Source organism: Pteropus medius, unplaced genomic scaffold (assembly GCF_902729225.1).
Source record: "Pteropus medius unplaced genomic scaffold, Ma_sr-lr_union100, whole genome shotgun sequence".
Lineage (NCBI taxonomy): Eukaryota > Metazoa > Chordata > Mammalia > Chiroptera > Pteropodidae > Pteropus > Pteropus medius.
In genome coordinates, this window is record NW_024349797.1 from 22,984,926 (window position 1) to 23,009,111 (window position 24,186).

At 40.7% G+C, this 24,186-nt stretch overlaps 1 protein-coding gene and 1 pseudogene across 3 annotated transcripts in view; both read left to right on the plus strand.

Annotated features, from left to right (window-relative positions):
- RCOR1 (REST corepressor 1) overlaps positions 1 to 24,186 on the plus strand; it is a 95,773-nt gene that overhangs the window by 41,462 nt on the left and 30,125 nt on the right. For 2 of the 3 annotated variants that reach the window (XM_039884279.1, XM_039884277.1), the window contains exon 3: positions 19,577 to 19,660. The exons of the other annotated variant lie outside the window; for it this stretch is intronic. In XM_039884279.1, the coding sequence (XP_039740213.1) occupies positions 19,577 to 19,660 (84 nt within the window). The remainder of the gene's footprint in view (positions 1 to 19,576; positions 19,661 to 24,186) is intronic. 3 annotated transcript variants of the gene reach the window in all.
- Positions 11,405 to 11,522, plus strand: LOC120619884 (uncharacterized; annotated as a pseudogene).

A 24,186-nucleotide genomic window follows, 5' to 3' on the forward strand; every position in this document is an offset into this window, starting at 1 on the left:
TTTTTTAAGCAAAGTTTTATTGAATATTTGGATAGGTAATAAAGGTATGAGGCACAAAATTAAAAGATGCAGAAACGGTCTTTACAATGAAAAGGAGATTTCTCCTGCATCCTTAGCCTTCCATTTCCCCCTTCACAGGAGACAACCATTTTTACTAGTTTTTTCTGTGTGTGTTTCAACACTGGCTTCCGAAAGAATATCTTACCTGTTAAACTTTAGAGTGGCAGGAAGCTGCAGGACTCGCAGTCAGACTTTTTTTGTCTGTCTTGAAGTTTGTTGGCATTCTTTCTTCTCGGCACCTTTCCGGTGGTCAGTATTGTAATTTGCTTTCTTTTGCTTTGTCCTAACGTTCTCCTGTGTTTTTATGGTCTTCCTGTTTTTAAGAAGTGGCTTTTATATCTCTTTCAGAGAGTTGTGGTGAGTATAAGCTAATGTTTACGAAAGTGCCTGGCACATAATAGTTGATCAATAAATATTTCCTTTCATCTTGTCCTTTCTCTCCGCTCCCACTAGTAGTGTCTATAAAATAAAAAAGACAAAAATATTTTTGTGACCCAGACAATGCAGTGGATTCCAGAAATAAGATTAGGCTTGTGTGAGTTGTAATGTTTCTTGGTGAACCCATCCACTTGAGTAGAAATAAATTATTTTCATTCTTTGAATTCACTTTCCTCAGATATTTTTTAAAAATCCCTCAAGGCTGCCTTGTTTTTTTTCTCCCTTACATAATTTCATTAGGTTGACTATGTAAACCCAAACACATACAGGGTAGAAACTTGTGGAAAGGTTTTTGAAGGATCTTTGCGAACTATCCCTCATTACAGTGGTGGATGCTGATGTGTGCCTAGTGTCTACATTAAGGATTTCCCACCTGGATTGTTCTTACGGTGAGTCCTCTGAGGTGGCTTCTTGTCCTCGTGTTTAAGGCTACAGGCATATTTGGCTTTTTGTTAGGTGTGTGTTAAAACCCCCTAGTGTTTTAATCCTAGTCTAAGACTGTTTTACTTCCACTTGGCGCTATCATATCTTAACTTTTTCTAGTGAGGTTGTCTTCGCTTTAGAAGAAGATTGCTCTAACACAGACAGAGGTGTTAGTTAATGGCTTTTGAAGATGAAAAGAACTTCGTAATTGCCATGTAATTAGAATGTCTATACCAGCACCCTGGAAAACTATCTAGAGTATAAAACAAAACTTTCTGGCTTATCCATTCTTTTTGATATTAGAAATGTTGGTTTATTTATTTAGTGGGATTTAAGCATTACACATTTGCCTGTAAGATCTGATAATTAAGGATAAATTTAAGCTAGGCAGTTTCCCATCTGTTGCTTCTCTGAAACAAGTCCAAGGCTGTCCTTTCTGATGAGTGACCTTCCTAAAAAATTAGCTGCACACTGTAGTTTTTCTTCTGTGTATGGCACTAATTCTGGGAGTTGTTAGAGTATGAACTGTCTCAGGAACAGAGCGGCTGTCAAGCCTCCTCCCCTTCCTGTTTGTCGCAGATCAGCACCCCTCACCTGGTCGTCCCCAGTGTTCACGTCTTTCCGTCCATTTCGTCACACTTTCAAAACTGAGATGCCAACAGTGGGATGTTGCTGTTAACTCAGCTGTAGACTCGATTCAGATTTCACTAGTTTTCCCATTAATGTGCTTTTTCGTTCTGGTCTCTCCGTCTCCTCTGGTCTGTGACAGTTTTCTCAGTCTTTCCTTGTTATTCGTGACCTTCAGAGTTTTGAGGAGCTCTAGTCAGATACTTTGTAAAATATCCTTCAGTTTATCTGACCTTTCTCTTATGATTAGACTGGCATTATGGGTGTGGGGAAGGATCTACAGAGGGAGGCGCCCTTTGCATCTCACGGTGGAGTTGGGGGTGTGTATGTGTTGTCATCATGACTTAACCACTGATTGTGTTAATAACCTTGATTACATGGCCAAGGTAGCTTTCCAGGTTTCTGTACTGTAAAGTTACCCACCCTGTTTCATGCTGTAGTTCTTGGAGTCAAGTTACTAATAAGTCTAACCCATACTTAAGTGGGGGTAATTAAGATCCCCCTCCTGGAAGAAGGGAGTATTTACATAAATTATTTGAAATTCTGCAGGGAAGCTGCTTTTTCTATGAAAATCTTTGCCCATTTTTCTATTGGCTTGTTGGGCTTTTTATTTGATTTTAAAAAGAAGCACTTTACATAGGATCTCCATAAATATTCGGAAGAATTACTGAACTTAGCTCTTTGCGTATGAATAAGTAGGCTTGTTTTGTTGATAGAAAGTTATGAGATCTTTAATATTAAAACAAATATATCTTCACTGCATCAACATTTACAAATAGCTAGGTACCAGAATCATTAGTGCCCATAAAAATCTTCCATTTTTATATTAGCTATTCTGATGGCAGATAACATTACATTAACAACAAAAAATTTCACCTTGTTTTACCAGCAAAAATATCCACCTTGTTTTACCAGGAAATTTGTGACATGCTGCAGAATGCTGAGGACAAGGAATCATGCTTTTTTCTTAAACAAGAAAGGTCTGGGCTGAATGTAGAGCGTGGCGAAGAGAACTCTGGGCTGGAATTAGGATGGGAGCCTGCATTAAAGAGCTAGTCTAGCCTCGATACTGGGTCACTACTTGGGCAGGAAGGCGCTTTGCTCGGGTCTGTAGATTAAACAGAGCAAACTCCATCTGTGAAGTTCTTTGTAGCTGTAACATTATGAGTCAGTTTCTGAGCTTGCATGGATTTTAGAGAAGTTGTACAAGGTACTGTGATGTAATATACGTGGACAGTATAGTGGAGATATTTCTTGCTGCTGTTTATGGAATAGATTTGAATTTGGAGGCAATTGAGAGGAGGCAGAAAGTTTGATGTTTTTCAACCTGAACAAGCTATTTGGGGTCTAGATCAATAATGTTCAGGAACGTCGGAAAAGAGAGCCATAGCCAAGGAGCGTAAAGTTAGGTGCCATTATTTTTAGGGTGTTTTTTGCTTGTTTTACTCTGGCTTTCATAATGAGCAATCAGTTATTTGGTGAGCAGAGTGGTCACGGTGTGCCAAGGCATTTAGCTAAGCACTTTACATAATTGTTATCTCATTTAATTCTTTCACTGTGAGGTAGAGATTTTTGTACCCATCTTTTCCAGATGAGAAAATAAAGGCTTTCTTCTAAGGAGCAATTCCAGTGTCTTAAACATTGTAGGCGGCAGACCTGGGATTCTAACCTGTGTCAGTTCCGAGCCTGTTCTGAGCCCGTCTATTTAACCAGCTCATCTCAGCAAGTTCCCTGTGGATGCGAACCAAAGTTGGCATGGTTTATGCGTCTGGGGAATGTTGAACTTTGCTGATTTTTAGAGAAAATTATGAATTTCTCTATGAATCTGATAAATCTATAAATCTATAAATCTGATGTATTATATAAGTGATATTTGTTTTGATTTGTAAGTGATTTCCTTAAATATGAAAATTTGAAGATACTCTGTATAGATTACTTTTGGGGCAAAAATTAGTTGTTGTTTTTTTAAATTTATTTATTTTAATTCATTTCAAGTATACAGTACATTGGTTAGACATCTATATAGTTTGTAAAATGATCCCCCCAGTTGCTGCCTCCCCCTCCTGACCCTCCACCTAGCCAACGTATTAATGCTAACTGCATTCCCTATGCCACGCTCCCCATCCTCGTGACCATCCATCAGCTTCTAATTTGTACTTCTTTAACCCTTCACTCCATTCTCCCAGTCCCCTAAACCCCCCCTCCCTCTGTCCGTCACCAAATTGTCCACTATATTTGTGAGTCTGTTTTTGATGAGTTTCTTCTTTTTATTCCTTAGATTCCAGATATAAGTGAAATCATATAGTGTTTATCTTTCTGCCTGACTTAAATACCTTCTAGGTCCATCAAAGCAATATCTTTATCCCTCCCCTTCCTTTTCATATGTAGGGGTCATTTTTTTTTATCCTTTCAGCCAGTCTATCTTTTGGTTGGAGCTCTTATTTCTTTTCTATTTAAGGTACTTATTGATAAGAATGTAGTTGTTACCATTCTTTATTCTTGTTTTTAATACATGTTTTTTCTTCTTAAAGAAGTCCCTCCAGCATTTCCTGTAGTATTGGCTTGGTGGTGATAAATTCCTTTAGCTTATTTTTGTCTGGGAAGCTCTTTATATCTGTCCTTCAACTCTAAATGATAGCTTTGGTGGATAAATTATTCTTGGTTGTAGATCCTGGGTCGTCATCCTGTCGAATATCTTTGGCCAAGCCTTTCTCTCATACATAGTTTCTTTTGCGAAATCAGCCTCCAGTCTTATGGGTGTTCCCTTATAAGTAACTATCTGTTTTTCTCTTGCTGCTTTTAATATTCTTTCTTTGCGTTTAAACTTTGGCATCTTAATTATGATGTGTCTTGGTGTGGACCTCTTTGGATCTCTGATTTTGGGGATTCTCTGAGCCTCCTGGGTTTTTTTTTTTGTCCATTTCTTTCATCAAGTTAGGGAAGTTTTCCATCATTATTTCTTCAGACAGTTGTTCAGCATCTTGATTTTCTTCATTTACATCGATTAGACGGATATTTAGACCCTTAATAGTGTCTCATATGCTCCTTAAATTATTTTTATAGTCTCGGCATCTTATCTCTTGCCATTCTGATTGTGTGTCCTTGGTTTTCCCATCCTCTAGATAGGGCATTTGTTCCTTTTCTTTATTTACTGTGTTTATTCCTTTGTTTATTCCATTTAATATACTTCTCATCTCAGGTAATGTGTTCCTCATTTCAGACTGGTTCCCTTTTATAATTTCCATTTTTATGTTTTTCATCTCTTTATTGAAGTTCTCACTGAATTTATCTACACTTCCTAAAAGTTAATTGAGCATCTTTATAGTTAGTGCTTTGAACTGTTCAACTGTTAGATTACTTGACTCCATTATATCTGGATCTCTGTTCTGTTCTGTCATATGGTTTCTGCATCTTTGTCTTCCCATTTTGGCTGCCTTTCTGTCTATGTTTCCATGTACTAAGCAAAGCTCCTCAGTCTCCCGGTCTTATTAGTGTGGATTTGTGAAGTAGGCGTCCAGTGGCACAGTCCTGAGAGGGGTTCAGCTGCAGGCCAAATTTAGCCCAAGTCTCTGCCTCTGCAGGGCCACCTATTAAGATTCAGCAAGCCATCCACAGATGTTGTGCTTATAGTTGACTCAAAAGGCCACACCTGAAACCGAGGCCAGCTGCCTCCACCGGTGTGAGTCTAAGCAAAGAGCACCTGACTCGCTGAGGACACACCTGGATGTGGCTTGGGTGGGGCCACAGTTGAGGGAGGCGGGGTTTCAGGGACTCGTCTGGGCTGAGCGACCTCTCTAATCCAGTTTGATGACGTCACGGCTATGGCGGCGCAGTGTCGGGTGCACTGGGAGCAGGGAGGGCTCAACAGGGAACGGTGGACACCGCGGGCGCTTCTGGACAGAGCGAGTCTCCGCTCGGCCCTCGCTCCGACAATATCTCCCTGTAAGTCCCTGGTGCCCCCTGCACGTAGCCGAATAAGCGCTGGTGCTCAGAGCGAGCAGGTCCGTCACCGCCAAAGTCCGCTCGGGGACGCGGCCCCTTTAAGAGGCTTCTGCTGCGGCCTCCGTGTCGCTCAGCCTCTCAGACCAGGCAGCCCCACGTCCTCGCCCCGTCCTACCTTCTGCTGTTGCAGGGCGCTTTCTTGGATTTCTCCCTAGTTGTCTGGCTAGGTCCCAGGCGATTTTCCCTTGCTGCTGCTCCTTGTTTCTGTCACAACTTTGATTTGGTCTCCAGAGCTATGAACAGGGCCTCTCCCATCTACGCCATTTTTTCTCCCTCCTAAGTTTCTTTTTATATCTTGTATAATAAAATTAATTTTCAGTCTGTTCCAAATTGGGAAAAAAAGACATACCTTTTCTGTGACTACAATCAAGAAGTTGACAGCATTTGTTTTTCTGCCATTGTTAAATCGTGGTAGTACCAGGTTAGTATGCTAATGAGAGGTTGTATGGTAATTTTCATTCTCAAGTATAATATTAAGGATAGATGTTTCTTTAATATATGAACTTGTATAAATTACACTCTTATAAATTGGTTCAGACTTGTTTTTAAAAGAAAGCAACCAGTAAGACTACATGGTGATTTTGCTAAGCTCTTCTGGGCTATAGTGTGGTTTATTTTGGTTAGGCGTTACAGTTCGAATTAGAATGGTAATAGTTGTAGCTTCAGACTACATGTACAGTGTAAGATCGTTGCTTACAGGAGTGAAATAGTACCCCCAAAAGTCTGTTATTAAGTTGTTTGCATATCATTGTATATCAAAAAAGAGGAATTCTCTAATTCCTATTTTAAATCACAGTGGAAAGTCGTATTTTTCACTTGGTTCTGTGCTCTCCGGAACGTGGCTTGTTGTAAGTGTGGGTATTTGACCACTCGGGCAGTTTTCGCACTGCGCCTGGGTCCGATCAAGTTGGCGCCATCGGTGTCAGGGCATGCAGCTTCATGCTTGTCATGCCTCCCGCAGGGCTTTCTCCAGGCTGCGTGTGGGTGTCCAGAATTTCTCAAAGGGATAAAGCACTGGAAAGAGATTGATTGTGGAGCTAGGGATCTAATAAAATCCTCACAGATCTGGATCAGTTAGTTATGGAAAAGTCAGTAATAATGATGTAGGTTTTAAAAAATCTGTCCCATAGAGCTGTTTTTTATTTCGCTCTTCTGGGCTATAGTGTGGTTTACCGAAGAATTAATATTCATTTCTTCTTCTTTCATTAAACTATGTCAGTGGCTTTATACTGTCAGCATCCCCTAGCCTCATAAGACTTCAGAGGGAAGACAACTCAGAAAATGTAGTCAACAGCATAACCTAATGTTAAGTGTCGGACTTGGGAAGGACACCGGGGCGAGGGCGCCCCGCCGGCGGTATGTGCTCTTGCTATAGGTGCGCAGGGTGCAGGAGACGGCTCTGCCAGGGTGGTGGTGCAGTGAGTGCACTTGTGTTTATGGAAGCAGCTTTAATGGGACATGAGTTGTTATATGGGATGCTTCTGTAATGACTCGACAGGAGCTGATCAGGGCCTTTGAGGACAGGATGCTGTGGACATCACTTATTCATAGGGTCAGAGCCAGCCCAACGGCACAAATGCCCACATAGTTTCCCCATGTCATTGAATGTACTTCTGCAGCTTCTCTTAATGCGTGTGAAGTTTCCACTGTAGACTCGTATCAAGCTTTTTAAGTCTCTTGTTGGACATTTGAGTTGTTCTCAATTTATTGCCATTTTCAGCAGCACTTGACGAACAACTTTGTAGATGAGATTTCTATGATTGTTTTAGGATAAATTGGTGGAGGCTTCGGTAAACATTGCCAAACTGCCCTTCAGAAAGCCTAAACTAATTTACAGCACACTCCTGTCAGCATTTTTGGAGGCTCCTTTTCCTGTACCCCTTTCTAACATCCTGCTCTGCCAAACTTTTAGAAAGAATTCCGTGTTCTCTTTTTCCTAACTCAGCTCTTTCCAAGGAAACTCTGATAACATGGGCATAATTTCAAAGATACATCCTCAGCTAACGGTTCAGTAATTGAAGTTTCCACTGGGCTGCGGAGTAGTGGTGATGGTGTGGGCACTATCGTCTTGTAGGATGATCCAGGCGCCCTGTGTTTCTCATGACGGTGGAGCATCACCGCTAAGCTGGCATGAGGGGCAGACCTTGGTTCACTGCTCTTTGCTTAATTGTGCTTTGCAGATACCTCACTTTTTACGCTTTGAAGGTAAGGCCGTCCACTGACTGACATACTGAAGGCTCAGATGATGGTTAGCATTCTTTAGTGATAAAGTATTTTTAAATGACGGTACGTACATTGTTTTAGATGTATTGCTATGACACATTTAACAGACTACAGTATAGTGTAAACATATCTTTTATATGTACTGGGAAACCAACAGACTTGTGTGATTCGCCTTATCGAAATGTGCGCTTCACTGCGGGGGTCTGGAACCACGCCCGCAGCGCCCCGAGGTCTGCCTGTGTGGTCTTGCCCGTCCTGATTATTAGCGCTTGGAATAGTGTTAAGAAAAATGAGGATACAGAGCATCAGACATTCCACTGTGAAATTAATGGGGCCCTCAGACGTTTTGTCCTCTTCTGGTTGAAGGTTTATATGTGGTGATATTTCATTGGTGTTAAATGATGAGTCTGTAAGTTGATAAGGTGGAAAGAAAGTGTGTTTTCTCTAGAGAAGACTTGATTCTGAGTCCAAGACATGTGAAGGTCAGGGAGGATGAGAGAACAATACGATGTTTTTAGTTAGAGACTGGGCACACGAGTCCAGTTTCTAGTGTAGACAGTTGACTTGAGCAGCATTTGATCAGAATCTGACTTCCTTCTTGGGGAATCAGGAAAGACACCGATCGGGCTTCGGCTGGCCTTGGGGCACTGGACAGCGATGCAGCCAGTTCTGCGCCCAGGGACAGAGTTTCTGCCCCTAAGGGGCGGGGCGCTGTGGTGAGGAGCGAGGGGAGGGCCACGGTGTAGAGCCAGACTGAGCTCCAGAGTCGCTGTGTGGGCGCCCCACGGCTGCAGGGGTTGGGTGGGGGGGTGGGGGTCTGCACGTCTGCGGGGGGCGGGGCGGGAAGAAAGGGCATCGTGCGGGAACTTGTTGCTTTGTGCATATTAATCCCGCTTTGGGGAAGCACCTCAGTCTGACAAGGAGACAGAAGAGAATCGTTGCTACTATTTATTGTTATTGAGTACAGGTACCAGATACGTGCCCTTTTTAATCCACACAGAAAGAAAGCTGGGTGCAAGGTAGGCATTATCCTTTCTGTTTTCAACAGGGGTCGAGGAAGCTAAAAGTTCATCGTCACTCAGTGACAGTGGCTAAGATGGAGTTCCGGCCCGGCGTGGGTTCAGTCTCAGATATGAGCTCGGATCCTGGCTGTCATACTCTAGCGCAAGTCACTTAAATCCTCCTTCCAGACAAAGTAGAACAGGTCTCATCTCATAGGATTGTTTTGTGTATTATAATTGGTTCTTACTAATAATAATTACAATGACCCCCCACCCCAATCCACAGGTTCGCTTTCCACAGTTTCAGTTACCCGCGGTCAACCACAGTACAAAAATATTAAATGGAAAATTTTAGAAATAATTTATGTTTTAAATTACATGCCGTTCTGAGTAGCATGATGAAATCTTGGTCTGTCCTGCCCGGAACGTGACTCATCCCTCTGTCCAGCATATCCACACTGTACGTGCTCCCCACTCAAGTCACTCAGTGGCCACCTTGGTGATCAGATTATTATCAGAGAATGAGACAGAGAGAGACTGTACATTCACAGAACTTTTATGACAGTTACTGTTGTAATTGTTCTCTCTTATTAATATTGTTGTTAATCTCTTACTATTCCTAATTTATAAAGTAAACTTTATCATGGGTGTGTATGTATAGGAAAACCATAGATAAGTAGGGCGAGTACTGTCTATGGTTTCAGGCACCCACTGGGGATCTTGGGACACGTCACCTGTGGATAAGGGGGAGCTGCAGCACTGCTGATAATAATCGAGTCTTAATTAAGAAGCCATTGTTCTTTCCATAGCAGCAGGTGTCTTATGCAGACCATGAATGACCCGAGGCTAAGCTGTGATTGAGGGTGGCCCTCGGGGTGATGGGAGCATTGAGGAGGGTGGACTGCGAGCCTGGACTGGGAGAGTCCCAGCAGACTTTCCAGAGAGGCTGACCCTTGGGCTGTCGAGAAAGATTAGTAGGAGTTAGCTGGTGGGAGGAGACAGGGAGGGACACCGCGGAGAAGGAAGGTGTGAGGGAAGGTGTGAGGGAAACATGGGAAGGTAAAAAGGCAGTGGAGTCAGCAAGTGGGGGCAGGAATCGTGAGGCTGGAGCATGAGGTGAGGAAGGCGAGTGGCCAGGTGGGGAGGGCCGTGGAGTGCCATGGGTTTTCTTCCCCTGAGACAGTAGCAGCGGGGGGCGGGTATGGAACCGGTTTTCTCCCCAAGTAAACTTTTTATTTTAGAATAGTTTTAGATTTACAGAAATTGCTAAAAGTACAGAGCATTCTCCGCCACACCGTTCCCCCCCGTTATTGTTGTCTTGCATTAGTATGGTGCATTCATTAACGTTAATGAGCCCATATGGTTTTATTGTTATTACCTGAAGCCATGATAATTTAATTTATTCAGATTTCCTTAGTTTTTACTTAATGTCCTTTTTCTGTCCTGGGCTCCCATCCAAGATAACCACATTACATTTAGTTGCCATGTCTCATTGGGCTCCTCTTGGTTGTGACAGTTTCTTAAGACTTTCCTTGTTTTTGACGACTTCAGCAGTTTTGAAGAGTACTAGTCAGGATTTTTGTAAAATGTTCGTCAGATGGGACTTGTGTGATGTTTCTCTAGTGATCAGGATGAGGGTTTGGGCAAGAGGACCACAGGGGTGAAGTGCCACTCTCATCACGTCTTATCAAGGGCGCATGCTGTCAGCGTGACCACCTGGCCGAGGTAGGTTTCGTCAGGTTTCTTCACTGTGACGTTATCACTCCACCCCCACCCCTTCCATACCGTCCTCTTTTGAAGAAAGTCACTGTGCAGTCCATGCTTAAGGAGTGGACATCATCCTGTGGAAGGTTTTAAGCATCGAAAGTGCTCTGATCTGAATTGTGGTTCAGAAGATGGCCACAATCTTCTGATTGTGGGGAGACTGAATTTCTTTTTTTAGGGATTTAAATATTTTTATTGAACAAATGAACTGGAGAAAAGCAGGAGCTATAAAACCATGGAGAGACTGAATTGGAGGGTAGGTCTGTGTTGGGTGTTGGTTATCCTGGGACCCTTAAGACAAGGTGAGGAAAGATGACGGTCTAAACATAAGGCCGTGGCAGAGGGATCGGAGAGGGTGTGATTTATTTGAGAAAAGCTGATGGGGTTCAGTGGGTTGGGGTTGAGGGACTGGTAGGAGGTAGAGAAGGAGGAGTCCAAGATGACTTGCAGGGGTTGGTGGCTATGATCAGGGTACGCACTGTCACGTGCTGTCCAAATAACTTACCACCTTTGATGTTGGCTTTCATCAGCTGGCAGAGATAGGTTTTATCTGGGGTCTGATCAAATTTTAGGAGAATTTGCATCAAATTTGAATATTTCAGAGCTTTATAATGTTTCTATGTTATCGTGGATTTTAATTCAAGAAAGCTGGTGATTGCAAATTATGCACTTATTTATTCCAACATAAACTTGTCGCATTTAAAAAGGAATTGCCTAGAGGAGAGCCAGGCAAAGAAGTGTACACTTTGATGGTAGGAAAGTACAAGTATTTAAATATCGAAATTGTGTCTGACCTCTTTGTTTTATAGAGGACAGACGTCATGTGAGAATTTTTATGCCTTTTCATGTGTTAAAATACTTAAGGGGTGTACGGCCATGCCACCCTGAAAGTGCCCGATCTTGTCTGATCTCGGAAGCTAAGCAAGGTCAGGCCTGGTTAGTACTTGGATGGAGGCTATGTAGGAAGACCAGGTGCCGTAGGCATTAAAAAAAAGGAAAAAGGAAAAAAATACGTAATCGGGTAATGTTAGGAGGAAAAATGTACTTTGTATACAGTGTAGTGATAGTTGATAGTGTCTCTAAATGTAGGCAGCGTGCATATGGTTAACGTCGTGGGCCCTGGAATCTGCTTCTCAGGTTTGACCCTCAGCCCTGCTGCGCGTAGGTGTGGTTTTGGCAAGTTACTTCATCTCTCTGTGCCTTAATTTTCTCATGCATAGAATGGGGATAGCGACAGTGCCTTCCTCGTAGGGCTGTCAGGAAGATTAAATGTAGTATGACCTGGCACACAGCAAGCGTACGTGTTAGCTATAACTGTAGTGATAATATCGTATGATTGCGCCGTAGATCAATTTACATTTCTTTCTGAATTCCCAAAATTTTGGAGTCACAAAATGATTTTTTCACAACATTATTATCACAAAATGATAACGTCAGGTTAAGTTTACAGATGCTCAGCTTCTCAGGATTTAGTGAAAGTATGGGTGGCCAGTTGCTCCATTTAGGAGTAAGAACTGATCAATTCTTAAAGCTTTATTCCTTTCTTTCATGATTACTCCTGATGAATAATCTGTCTTACTCTGTATTTGGAATGCCATGTGGTTTTTTAATGAAGGTATCAGAGTGTGACAGTGACAGCCATAGGAGATAGAATTTAACTTTCTAAAGCAAACAAAACAGCCATCCTGCTTCTGAGAGCTAGTTTGAAATGAAGACGGTTTGATCTTGCAGAGACCTGTAAGGTTCGAGCGGAGATGACCCTGGAGCCCTCTGTGTCAGGTGGGGGTGGCCGAACTTTGGTTTCTTACCAGGACCTTGAGCAAGAAGGTGGCTTTTGATTCATAGCTCCTTGTGCAGTTCCTGCTGTTTTCATACTTCTTCGTTAAGCTTCTGGTAAGACGAAAACATTTCAAGAACAGTTAGGATTGTGGAAAACAGGACATGTGTTGCTAAAACCTGTAATTGTGAGCATATCTTAAAATGGCAAGTTTATCCTATATGCTTACTGATCCTGTATGGTGATGGCTAGAAAAGCATATTTGGACGGGAATGACAAATCATTTCAGTTTTGGCCGATCTTTCTCCCTGCCTCTTTCTCTGGTTATCCGTTTGGCTAAAAACTCTTTATCTTCCCCTTACTGTTGTGGCTCAAGGCATCCAGGCTAGGCGTAGTGGCCCTGAGTGGTCACTCCCCCTCCCCCTCCACGCCACAGGTTAAAGAGTGCTTTTTAGGTGTGGGGAAGGGGTTCTTAGGAGAGCAGGGGATGTAAACAGGTTGCTGTGCCGACCATGAAGTGGCCGACAGTAACCTTTCTTTCCTTTCCAGTCACATTTTTGTTTTTAATGCCATGTAAAGTCTTCCTCCCATATTGATGGGCACGCTACCTTGAGCAGTGAGTTCACTTGCTTAGGGAATTGCAGTGTGTCTTTATGCATATTATTTCACCTTTCTGTGCCTGTATGAGCTAGTACTTCTCTCTCTCTCCCTCTGTTTCTCTCTCTCTCTCTCTTTCTGTGTGTGTGTGTTGATGACTTATTGTGTGTGTGTTATTGTGTAAAGATTAAATGAGTTAATACATTTATACATTTGAGGACTTGGGGCAGCGCCTTTTTAACAGTTGCTCCTAGTACTACCACTACTTCAAGAGAGAGGAGCGTAACACATATGTATATAACCTCGTACAAACACAGTCCTTTTGCCTAAATTCTGAAATTTTGGCATAAAGTTGCTTATAATATTTAATCTTTAATTTCTAATGGATCTGGAATTATATCCACTTTTTTGATTCCTAAAATTATTTGTACCTTCTCTTATTTTTCTTTATCAAACTTTGTCAAGATTAACCTATTTTATTAGGTTTTTTGAGAGACAAGCTATGGCTTTGTTAATCCCTTCTTATGTTCTATTCATTTATTAATTTCTGTTCTTTGTTGCCTTCCTTCTTTTCTTGGATTTATCCTGCTGTTTTTTCCATGTTCTTAAGTCGAATGCTTAGCAGAGTCATTTTCAGCCTCTCTAATTTATCATAAGCATTTATAGCTATACTTTTTTTGGTAAGCTAACCTCTTCCATTGTTTCTCATAAGTTCATAGTCTTCCATTGTTTAATTAAAATAAATTGGTTTTTTTGGTTGGGATTTCTTTCTTGACTCAAGATGATTTAAGAGTATTTTATCATTTCTGAAGGTATAGAAATTTTTGGTTACCTTTTAATTATGGCTTTTAATTTCATTGTGGTTAGAAAGTATAATCTATATGCTACCTCTTCTTTGAAATGTGTTTAGAATTGCTTCATAACCTTGTACCTGGTCAGTTTTTGTAAATATTTTGTAAGCTTGCTTGAACAGAATGTTCATACTCTTAGTTATTAGAGGCAGCCTTCAAAGTATGTCCAATAAGTAAAATTTGTTCATCGTGCTTAGGTCTTTTAATTTTTATTTGGACTGTCAACAGGCGGATGTATTAATCTTTCAGTATGATGAGGTTTTTGTTAACATCCCATTTTCCAGTTTTACTATATTTTGAGACTTTTTTTTGTTAGGTACATATAAAATTATCATTTTCATGTCATTCTGCTTTGTCTTACTCCACTCTTAAGTTTATTGTTGTGGTTGTATTTTTTAAGGAGCCTTTAATTTTTCTGCCTTGTACTGGGTTAGAGATTTGTCTCTACTATTTAATAGCTATTCTTGATGTTTGGCTGTACATGCCTAATTTATCTCATGAAGTTAATCTTTCAGCTTTAGAGCACAGCACGTTAGCTATGCTCTACTGCCCCCAAGTTACATGTTGTTATTGTCCAGAACTTTGGTTGTGTTCTTTTTCCAAACTCCTTAAATTGGACATAATTTTTGTTTTTTATAGGCAGTAATTACAAAAGTCTCGTTTACTTGCCATTTCTTTTTGCATATCAACCTTCCTTTCAGGATTTTTTTTTCCCTGAGCATATTCTTTAGGTAAAATCTCCCAAAGTTTTTGTTTATGTGAAAACATTTTTATTTTGCCCATGTTCCTGAGAGTTTTGCGGGATACATTCTAAGATATTATTCCACTGTCTCTGGCTTCTGTTGCTATTGGGAATTTTACTCTCCATCTGTCATTTATTTGTAATAAAATGCACAGATCTTAAGTGGTAAGTGAAGTTTGACAGTTGTACATACCTGTGCATCTGCTACCTCAAACGAGGCCAGGAGCATTTCCGTCACCCCAAATGGTTCTCTCATTCCCCTTTCCAGGGACCACCCCTTCTCTCCCATCCACACAGCAGGTTTTACTGTTCTCGGATTTCACATTAATAGAATTGTGCAGTATGTAGTCTTTAGCGTCTGGGGTCTGTCTCTGTCTCTGTCTCTGTCTCTCTCTCTCTCTTTCTTTTTCTTTCTTTTTTTTTTTTGCAGTTAATCCATGTTGATGCTTGTATCAGCAATTCGTTCCTTTTTATTTCTGTGTGGCATTCCTTTGTATGAGTATGCCTCTGCTTGTTTATCTAGTCTCATTCTTCTATTGATGGACACTGGGATCATTTCTAGTTTTTAGCTATCGTACATAAGGCTGCTATTAACATTTTTTTGTGGGTAAACATTTCATTTTTTTGAGTTAATATGTAGGAGTTGAATTGCTAGCTAATAAGGTAGTTTTAAGCTCAACTTTATAAGAAATTGTCTCAGGCCGTTAGTAAGATATCTCTTTTTGTCTCAGGCATTCTCCAGTCTTACCGTAGTGGACCCAGGTATGGTTTTCTTTTTATTCATGTCCCCAGTGGACATACTTCCTCTGTCTGTGGATTCATGTATTTCATTTTATCTGCAAAATTTTTAGGTTGTATTGCATCAAATATTGCCTCCTCAAATCTATACTCTTTTTCTGAGACCCTGATTAGACATATGTTTATCTTACTTTTTCCATCCTCCATATCTCTTAACCTGTCTTTTGTATTTTTTTATCTTATCTCTCTGTTGTGAATAATGTTTTAGAGTTGCAGCTTTTCAACTGCAAGCTAACCTGCTGCTTAATTTAAGTTTTTGTTTGAACGATTTTATGTGTGTGTGCGCGCGCGTGCGCGCATGTGTATTTAAAGTACCAGGTGGTTCTTTTTCAAACCTTTCTGGTAATTTTTGATGCTGTTTTGTTACTTACTCATTTTTGTGATTCCAATTTCTATTTCTTTAAACATTTAATATTTATTTATAATTCTGTATTTGTTAATTACACTATCCTGAGTCTGGTATCAGTAAACTCTTACCGACAGTGTGTGCTTGAGTATTTGTCATCTTTGAATGTGAGCCCATATTGGCTGATCTGAGAGTCTAATCCTCCAGGAAAGTTAGCTCTTTTTTTCCTTCTGCTAGGCCAAGGACAGTAAAAAGGAGACAGTCTTGCTTTATAGTTACAGGGTTTTAAGGCTGCTTGTTTGGTGCCCAAGTGTTTTTAGGCACTGGATCTGTGGTAATGTGCCTCACTATAATAACTATAAAATTGTGAGAATGAGATCAAATTTACTGAAACTTAAGTGTGATTTTACTTTCTTTACTGCTATTGTAGTGGATGTCACTCTCAGAGCTCAGAGTTCTTCAAATTCATTTCCTTAATATTTTTTTTAAAAAGAGAAATAAGTACTATTTGAGTGCATTCTTAGGATGAAAAATCCAAACAATAAGGAACTCTATGGAGCAAAATCACAACCAGGTGGTTTTTCTTATCTGCATACAGTTTGATACGCTTGCTTTTTCATTCATCTATTCATAAAAAAATACATATGCTAAAAACAAAACAGGTATTCTCACTTGTTTTTTATAACAGCTTCGTTGAGATGTGATTCATGAAATGTACAGTTCACCTGTTTAAAATATGTAATTCATTGGTTTTTAGTATATTCACAGTTGTGCAAACTTCACTGTGGTCAATTTTAGACAATTCTCAACATCCCGTAAAAAAGCCAGTACCCATTAGCAGTCACCCCCCATTTTCCCCAAGCACCCCACACCTTCTGGCAACCACTAACCTACTTTTTGTGTCTACAGCATTGCCTATTCTGGACATTTCATGTCAATGGAATAACGCAGTTTTTGTTTCTGTGACGGGCTGCTTTCACTTAGCATGATGTTTTTAGGTTTCATCCATGCTAGATGGTACTAAATCCCCTTTTCTAGCAGTATAATATTCCACCACATGCCTATACTATATATTCATTCATCAGTTGATGGACATTTGACTTGTTTTCACCCTTTGGCTGTTATGAATAATGCTGCTGCAAACATTTATGTACAGGTTTTTATGTGGACATGGGTTTTCATTTCTCTGGGCTGCATGCCTAGGAATGGAGTTGCTGGGTTACACAGTTACTATATTTAACCTTTTGAAGAACTTTAGACTGTTTTCCGAAGCGGCTATACCATTTTACATTCTCTGTCTAGTCAGATAATCCAGTTCTCAAGTGGGCAGAAGATCTGAATAGACATTTCTCCAAGGAACATATCCAAATGGCCAATAAGTGTACTAAATATGCTCAAAGTCATTAGTCATAAGAGAAATGAAAAATCAAAACCACAGTGAGACACAGCTTCACATCACTGGCTAGAATCGAAAAGTCAGGTAATACCAAGTATTGGAGAAGATGTTGGAAAATTAGAACCCTCATCTACTGAGGGTGGGATTGTAAACTGTAAGTGTGAATTGTTGCTCTGGTCCCAAGCAGTTGACAAATGAAATTTGCATTATGTAGAATGAGAAAATATACTTGAGTGTTTTCCTTAGCGTGAGACAAGATTATTTTAAATTTGGACACAGATACTGTATTAGGTGACATCAGATCATACAGTGAAGGCTTCCTTAATTCTTTTTTTCTTTTTAATTCTTTTTAAAAATGTTTTGAATTTCTACAAATATAAAAACTACAGACAATAGTATTTGCTTACCTCCCACCCAGATTTACAGAAAGCAATGAAGAATTACGGGTAACAGCCAAAAGCAAGGTAGCCTCCTTTCAGAGTGGCCATTACTGGATTTTAAAAATAGCTTTATTGTGCACATTTTATACTTCAAATGTATGTACTCCCGATAACATGTAACGTTGTTCTTATATTTTTATTATTTACATTATGGTATCATACATTTTCTTTACCTTGCTTGTTGCTATCTGTAGATCTGATGAATTTTATTTCCTGTATTTAATTCCTTTGAATGCACATACTGCAGTTTAACTAGTTTCTGTTGACGGACTTTTAAGATTTTCCTGTATTTCAGTACCGTAAGCAGTGTTGTGGTAGCAATCCATGTGAGTCAGGGTTCTCCAGAGAAGCGGAACCAACGGGGGTGCGTGTGCGCGTGTTCAGACATTCGGAAGGGACTGGCTTGTGTGACTGTGGCCTTCTGTCCTGAGGCACAGTTTCTTCTGGGAAACTGCAAGTTTTGCTCTTACAGCCTTCAGGTGATTAGACGCATCCCTCCATGTCGTAGACTGACTGACTACAGCTGACTGTAGGTGCCAGCCACAACTACGAAGTACTTCACAGCAACACCTAGATTAGTGTTTGAGTCAACGGCTGGTTACTGTAAACTAGCCAAGTTGACACATAAAACCAAGTAGCATCAGACGTAAAAATCTCCACCAGTAGTTCATACACATATTTAATTAAACAATGTACTTGTGTTTTTAAAATTCTTTTTTTTTTTTTAATGTTGGTTAGAACCCAGTAAATTAATTTCAGTAGGTCTGGCCTGTGTTGGGAAACCATTGCCGTTGTATATATATCTTACACTTAGAAATGGATCGCTGGGTTGTAGGGTATCCACACTTCGCCTTTACCTCACCTTGCCAACTTTCTATAGTTGTAAATGTACATTCCCATTAGTGGTGTGAATACCGTTTCTTCTTCCTTTTGATGGGAGTTGATAACTTCCGTTTCCTTGTAATCCTCCTTCCAGGTAGGTCTGGGTTTATTTTTTAAGGTTTAAAAATTTTTTTTCAGCTACAGTTGACATTCAGTATAACATTAGTTTCAGGTGTACAGCATAGTGGTTAGACATTTATATACCTTATGAAGGGCTCCCTCTGATAAGCTCAGGACCCACCTGGCACTCTACGTAGTTATTACAATACTGTTAACTGTATTCCTTGTGCTGTATGTCACATCCCATGGTTATTTGGTAACTACTAATTTGTACTTCTCAGTTCCTTTACTTTTTTCACCCAGCCCCCCAGACCTCCTCCCACTGGCAACCATCAAAATGTTCTTTTGTCACCATGAGTTTATTTCTGTTTTGTTATTTAGATTCCACATGTAAGTGAAATCCTACGGTATTTGTCTGACTTATTTCACTTGGCGTTATACCCTCTAGGTCCATCCATGTTGTTGCAAATGGCAAGATTTCCTTCTCTTTTATGAGGTTTGCGCTTGCAAACCTTTCGGCCTACCATTTCGTATTGCAGATTTTTAAGAATTTGAATGCACTTCAGAAGCTTCCTTTCAGGTTAAATCTTTTTAGTGGTTATTCTTTAATAAAGTCAAAAGAATCTTTGGATTCCTGTTACGTCACTAAAAAGTTCCTCTGGCAGAGAAGGGTAACGATATTCAAAGTACACACGAAGGATTTATATTTTAACAGAATCTTTGAGCAGCTCGCTGCCGTGGCTTCCCTTTCCGCTGTCCCTTGTCCGAAAGCAGAGCATCATAGTGTATATGCGTAAACACTTGGGCACCGGAGCCGTTCTGTCTGAGTTCAGCCCTGGCTGCCTCCTCCTAGCCGAGCGACCGCACAGACGAGAACAATAATTACACCTGCAGCATACATACCTGTTTGTTAAATAGTAGTAGTAAAGAAGGAGAAGACTTAGAAGTAGGACTGTTTGGAAAACTTCAGAGCCTCCTCCACCCCCCTCACCCTGTGGCGGTGACTGTGCGGGATCCGATGGGCAGATTTCAGCAGGGGGTGGGGGATGTCACCGTGTTCTGAGGTGAAAGGACCACAGGGTGCTGGTAATCGTCGCTTCTTATGTCTGTTAAATTATAATAAGAATTTCCTTTTTTATTTCCACCAAGCCAAATTAGCAAGACGCAGTCAAGAACGAGACAATCTCGGCATGCTGGTCTGGTCACCTAATCAGAATCTATCAGAAGCAAAACGTAAGTTTTAGAACACCTTTGTTTTCCACCCTCTTACGGAATGCAAAATTTTAAATAAGATTTTCAAAGTCTGTACATATATTATTTCTCTTATATTTTTTAAATGAATAATTTCAAAAGTTTCAGAGTGTGTATTTCTTTACTGTGGCCTATCGTGATTTAAAGATTACTAACCTATGGTGTCCTAATCTACTTTTTTCAAAATGCTGTACAAGCTAATAGTGAAGTAACTAGGAAGAAAGGCTCAGAGTGGAAAGAAAATTATAACACAGTGTATAACTAACTCCCTCAGCTGGGAATTTATAGATTTATAAAGACGAAGAGTTGAACAGACTTCTAATTTGAAGGATTACAAAGGGCAAATATGTGTTATTGCAGCAGGTGTTATAATACAAGACTTCAGCCTAGCTAAAAGTAAAACTTTGGAATTGGCGATTTCATGTGTTTAAAATTTTATTAGGATGACTATTCTGAGCTATCTTGAATTTTTTCGTAGGGGTGTGGTGGTAGGAGTCTCATAGCTATTAGTAATAACGTATTTTCAGAGTTTGCTTTTTGTCAGCTTTTCTGTCCCTTCTGCTTAAATGGCACCATGTGTGAATAATCTTTTATCCGATATAATACCACAGTCTTTGCCACTTTCAAAGTTATTATTTTCTCCATAACTTAAAATTTCAGAGAAGAAAACCGAAATCCCCTTTTTGAGAATTTTTCAGTGGAGTCTATGAGTGGAATTCATGGGGATTTGCGAACTTGGAAATCACACGACAAGGTTTTTTATTATATGTGTGTTTTTCTGGAGAAAAGGACGTTTGGATTTTCAAAGGGGTCTCTGAAAACAAACAAAAAAAAGGTTAATAATCAATGCTCTGAAACATGGCAGGGCTTAGGAAAGGCCGCAGTGGTGAACGTTCATCAGACGACTGTCAGGTGGTGAGTTACGGCCGGACCGCGCAGGCGTCGGTCGGGTTTCCCACGCTGAGCTCCGCGGTCTGAGAATCTCTGTTCACAGATTCCCACGCCGGGCCAATGTAGAGACCACGCTTTTCAAATGTCCCCGCCGTGCGGTTCAGCCGCGGAGTCAGCATGTTAAGATGAAAAGAGCTCGTATGTTACACATGTTTAATTTTGACCAATGAGAATCTTTTTTTGGTCCAAATTTGATGACTCTTAGTAATGCTAAATTTAGCAAAAATAAAATAATCTCAGTGTAACCTGATTTAAAAGAGTGCCTTAATTTCCTCCATCAAGCTGCTTCTCGATGAGTTTGGAATGGAGGACAGACTGGCAGGACGTGTGTTGGAGTTTCTGATGTCTTTACTGTGCCGGGGAGGACTTTTAAAGTATTTCCTTTTTCTCGCCCCTTCCAGTAACTTACAAAAAACATCTATTTCATTTTTGAACATGTCCTTTCTAACAGAGCTGAAGTCTGCCTGTAAAAGTCTAACTTGTAAAGCTTTGTTTTCCTGAATCTGCTAAATAAGTCTGTTCCATATGAGTCTTTCAGATGTTCAGTCATCCTACCTCCTTTGTCATCCCAGTCCAGGGTAAACCTGCCTGGTTCTTCAAGTGTTTTTTAGATTTTGGGGTCTCTCGTCACGCCTGTTGCCCTCCTGGATGTGTCGCAGTTGGTCACAATGCCCGTCTTCAGTTACAGTACCCAGAACTGAGTATTAAGGATAGTGAGCCTTCATGCCAAGCACTGGATTAAAATGCTCTGTGCTCCAATATTCAGTTTTTACAGTAACCGAGAGGAAATTTTTGTCCCCGTTTTATTGATAGCATTTCACAATTCAGAGCGGGCTGCGATGCTGCCACGGGGCACCAGTGGTAGAGCCGCGAGTAGTGTCCATGTTCGCAGACTCTTCCCCTTGCTTCATGTTCTAGATGCGTCTCTCGAGTCGAGTTAATTAATCTTCAGTCTTCTCTTCGTTTCAACTACTGTCCTGTTATTACAGTTCACGATTGCGTTAGTGCCTCCTGCTATTGTATTACCCGTTGGCATCTTTGAAGTCAGAATTTAATTGTAATGTTATCTTATTTTTTTCTAGACCTAGAAGAAAAGAGCAGAATAAAAAGTTAATAGATTTTTAAATACTGGTATTGCCTAAAATAAACTTGCAGTTTTAAAGTAAGCCCTGCGCATATTGGTTAAAACTTTAAACTTTAAAAACCAGTCTACAAGTATCATTTATATATTGCTGAAAGTTCAAAAGACACAGAAAAGTATAAAGAAACACTTGACTCATTAAACCATTATCCAGAGATAACTGTTAAATAGTTTGGGATGTTTTTCCAATCCTTGTCCTTCCTCCATGCATATTTATGTAGGTGAGCTGAGGGTATTTCTGTATACGTGGGTGTGTACAGCACATCCTCACTTGACGTCATCAGTAAGTTCTTAGAAACTGCGACTATAAGCAAAACAACATGTAACCAGTTGCATCCTGGGCTGACTGGTACAGACAAGAGTTAAGTTCCTACGGCATATTTCTGGTCACAAAGACACCACCAAACTTCTAAATGACCCCAAACACTTCTAATAGTAAACATTGAAATACACGTGAGCTCTACAGACATTGAGGAAAGATGAATAAAAACAAATAAGATCAGCTCACCCACCTCAGGTCAGGGTCGCCTGTCCCTGGCGGCTCAGGGCACAAGGTGGGACCACCCTAGACAGGACGCCCTTCCATCTCAGGGCCACGCACCGCCACCCACACTGGGACAATGCAGATGCGCCATTCACCTCGCGAGCACACCGCTGTGATGGGGGAGGGAAAATGCACAAGGCTGGGGAGGCCGTGCTCCCTCCACGGACAGAGGCCCCGGCCGGGAGCCCATCTGCATTTTCTCCTCAGCGTTACAAGACGAGGTTATCTGAGGGCCTGCTGTACCTGTCTGCGTGTTGTCTTCCTGAACGTTGACCTTCCAGAACGTTTCCCACGTTGCGCGCATTTTCATAGTGTGTCACATGGATCTGTCCGTGTATCTAACCATTATTCTATTGAAAGCTTAGATAGTACCTACTGTGTTGCTTCTATAAAAGAAGGCTGAGCGAAGGACTGAACGAACCATAGAGCTTTGACCTCTTTTTGTTGTTTTTGCTGTGTTTTTAGTGATTTCTTAGGCTAGATCCCTAGGGATGGAATGGTGGGCTGACAGGAATCGGCTTTCCTGCCCCAGTGTGAGTGTGGTTCCCTGCAGCAGGCGCCAGCGTGCGAGGCTCTGGAACCACACTCCATGACTTGTCTAGTTGTAGGCCTTGAAATGTAAGTACAGTGTTAACGCAGACGAGCTCACACGGTTGGATCTTTGCCATCTGTCATTTCCCCCAGTGTGTAGGTGAAAAAGAAGCTTTTCCACCTTTTCCGCTTGCCTCTTTTTGTTTTGAAAGCCCGTGGCAGTGCCGGTTGCCCAGCACTGGTTCTGACTTCACGCAGACATTGGCGGTTTGGGACGTGCGCGGGTTTCCAGCAGGTAGACAGCCCCGCGTCAGGACGCCTGTGGGCCCCTGGTTTCCCTGTAACTGCATGTTCACGTAATTATTTTGTGGTTATAATAACAAATGCTGTTGTAGTAAGTTCAAGCAATATAGAATGCATAATGTGGACAGTTAAAGCCTTATAGTCACTGCTTACGACATATATGCTTTCCGATATTTTTATGTATATTAATATGAAAAAGTTTTATCACAATCTGAGCTGTTCAGCAGTTTGCTCTTATCAGTATGTGTGGGACTTGGTTCTATCAGCACCTTTACAATTACCCAGTTTTTAACTTATACCAAGGAGATTATCATAATTTAATCTTTCTTTTTTTTTTTGACAGCAAAATTTCTATGGTCGATATTTGAAATCTTTCAGTTCTTCCTTTTTAAAAAAAAAAAACTATAGTGAGCATTCTTATTTCTTTAGGATAAACCCCTAGTTCCTAGGACAAGGAGCAAAATACAATATTTATGTTTTTCTTTTTCTTTTTTTTTTTTAATAGAGTTAATTTTTAGAGCAATTTTAGGTTCACAGTTAAATTGAGCCAAAAGTGTAGAGATGTCCCATATACCCGCGTCCCCGACTATGGAAATCCCTCACAGACTGGCACATTAGTTACAGTCAGTGAACCTACACTGATACGCCATTATCCCTCAGTGGCTGCAGTTGACATTAGGGTTCACTCTTGCGTTGTACATTCTCTAGGTTTTGACACATGTAAATGACACGTACCACCACCATAGTATCATACCGAATCTCAGTGCTCTCTGTCTGTGCGTCGCGCCCAGCCCCCTAACTCTTGGCCACCACTGATCTTTTTACTGTCTCCATAATTTTGCCTATTTCAGAATGTCATGTACTTGACATTATACAGTCGTATAGTCTTTTTCAGATGGCTTTCTTGACTTAGTAATAATGTACGTTTGAGGTTCCTCCATGTCTTTTCATGATTTGATAAGTCATTTTCTTTTTAGTGCTGAATAATTTTCCATTATCTGGATGGACCACCGTTTATGTGTTCTCCAAATGAAGGCA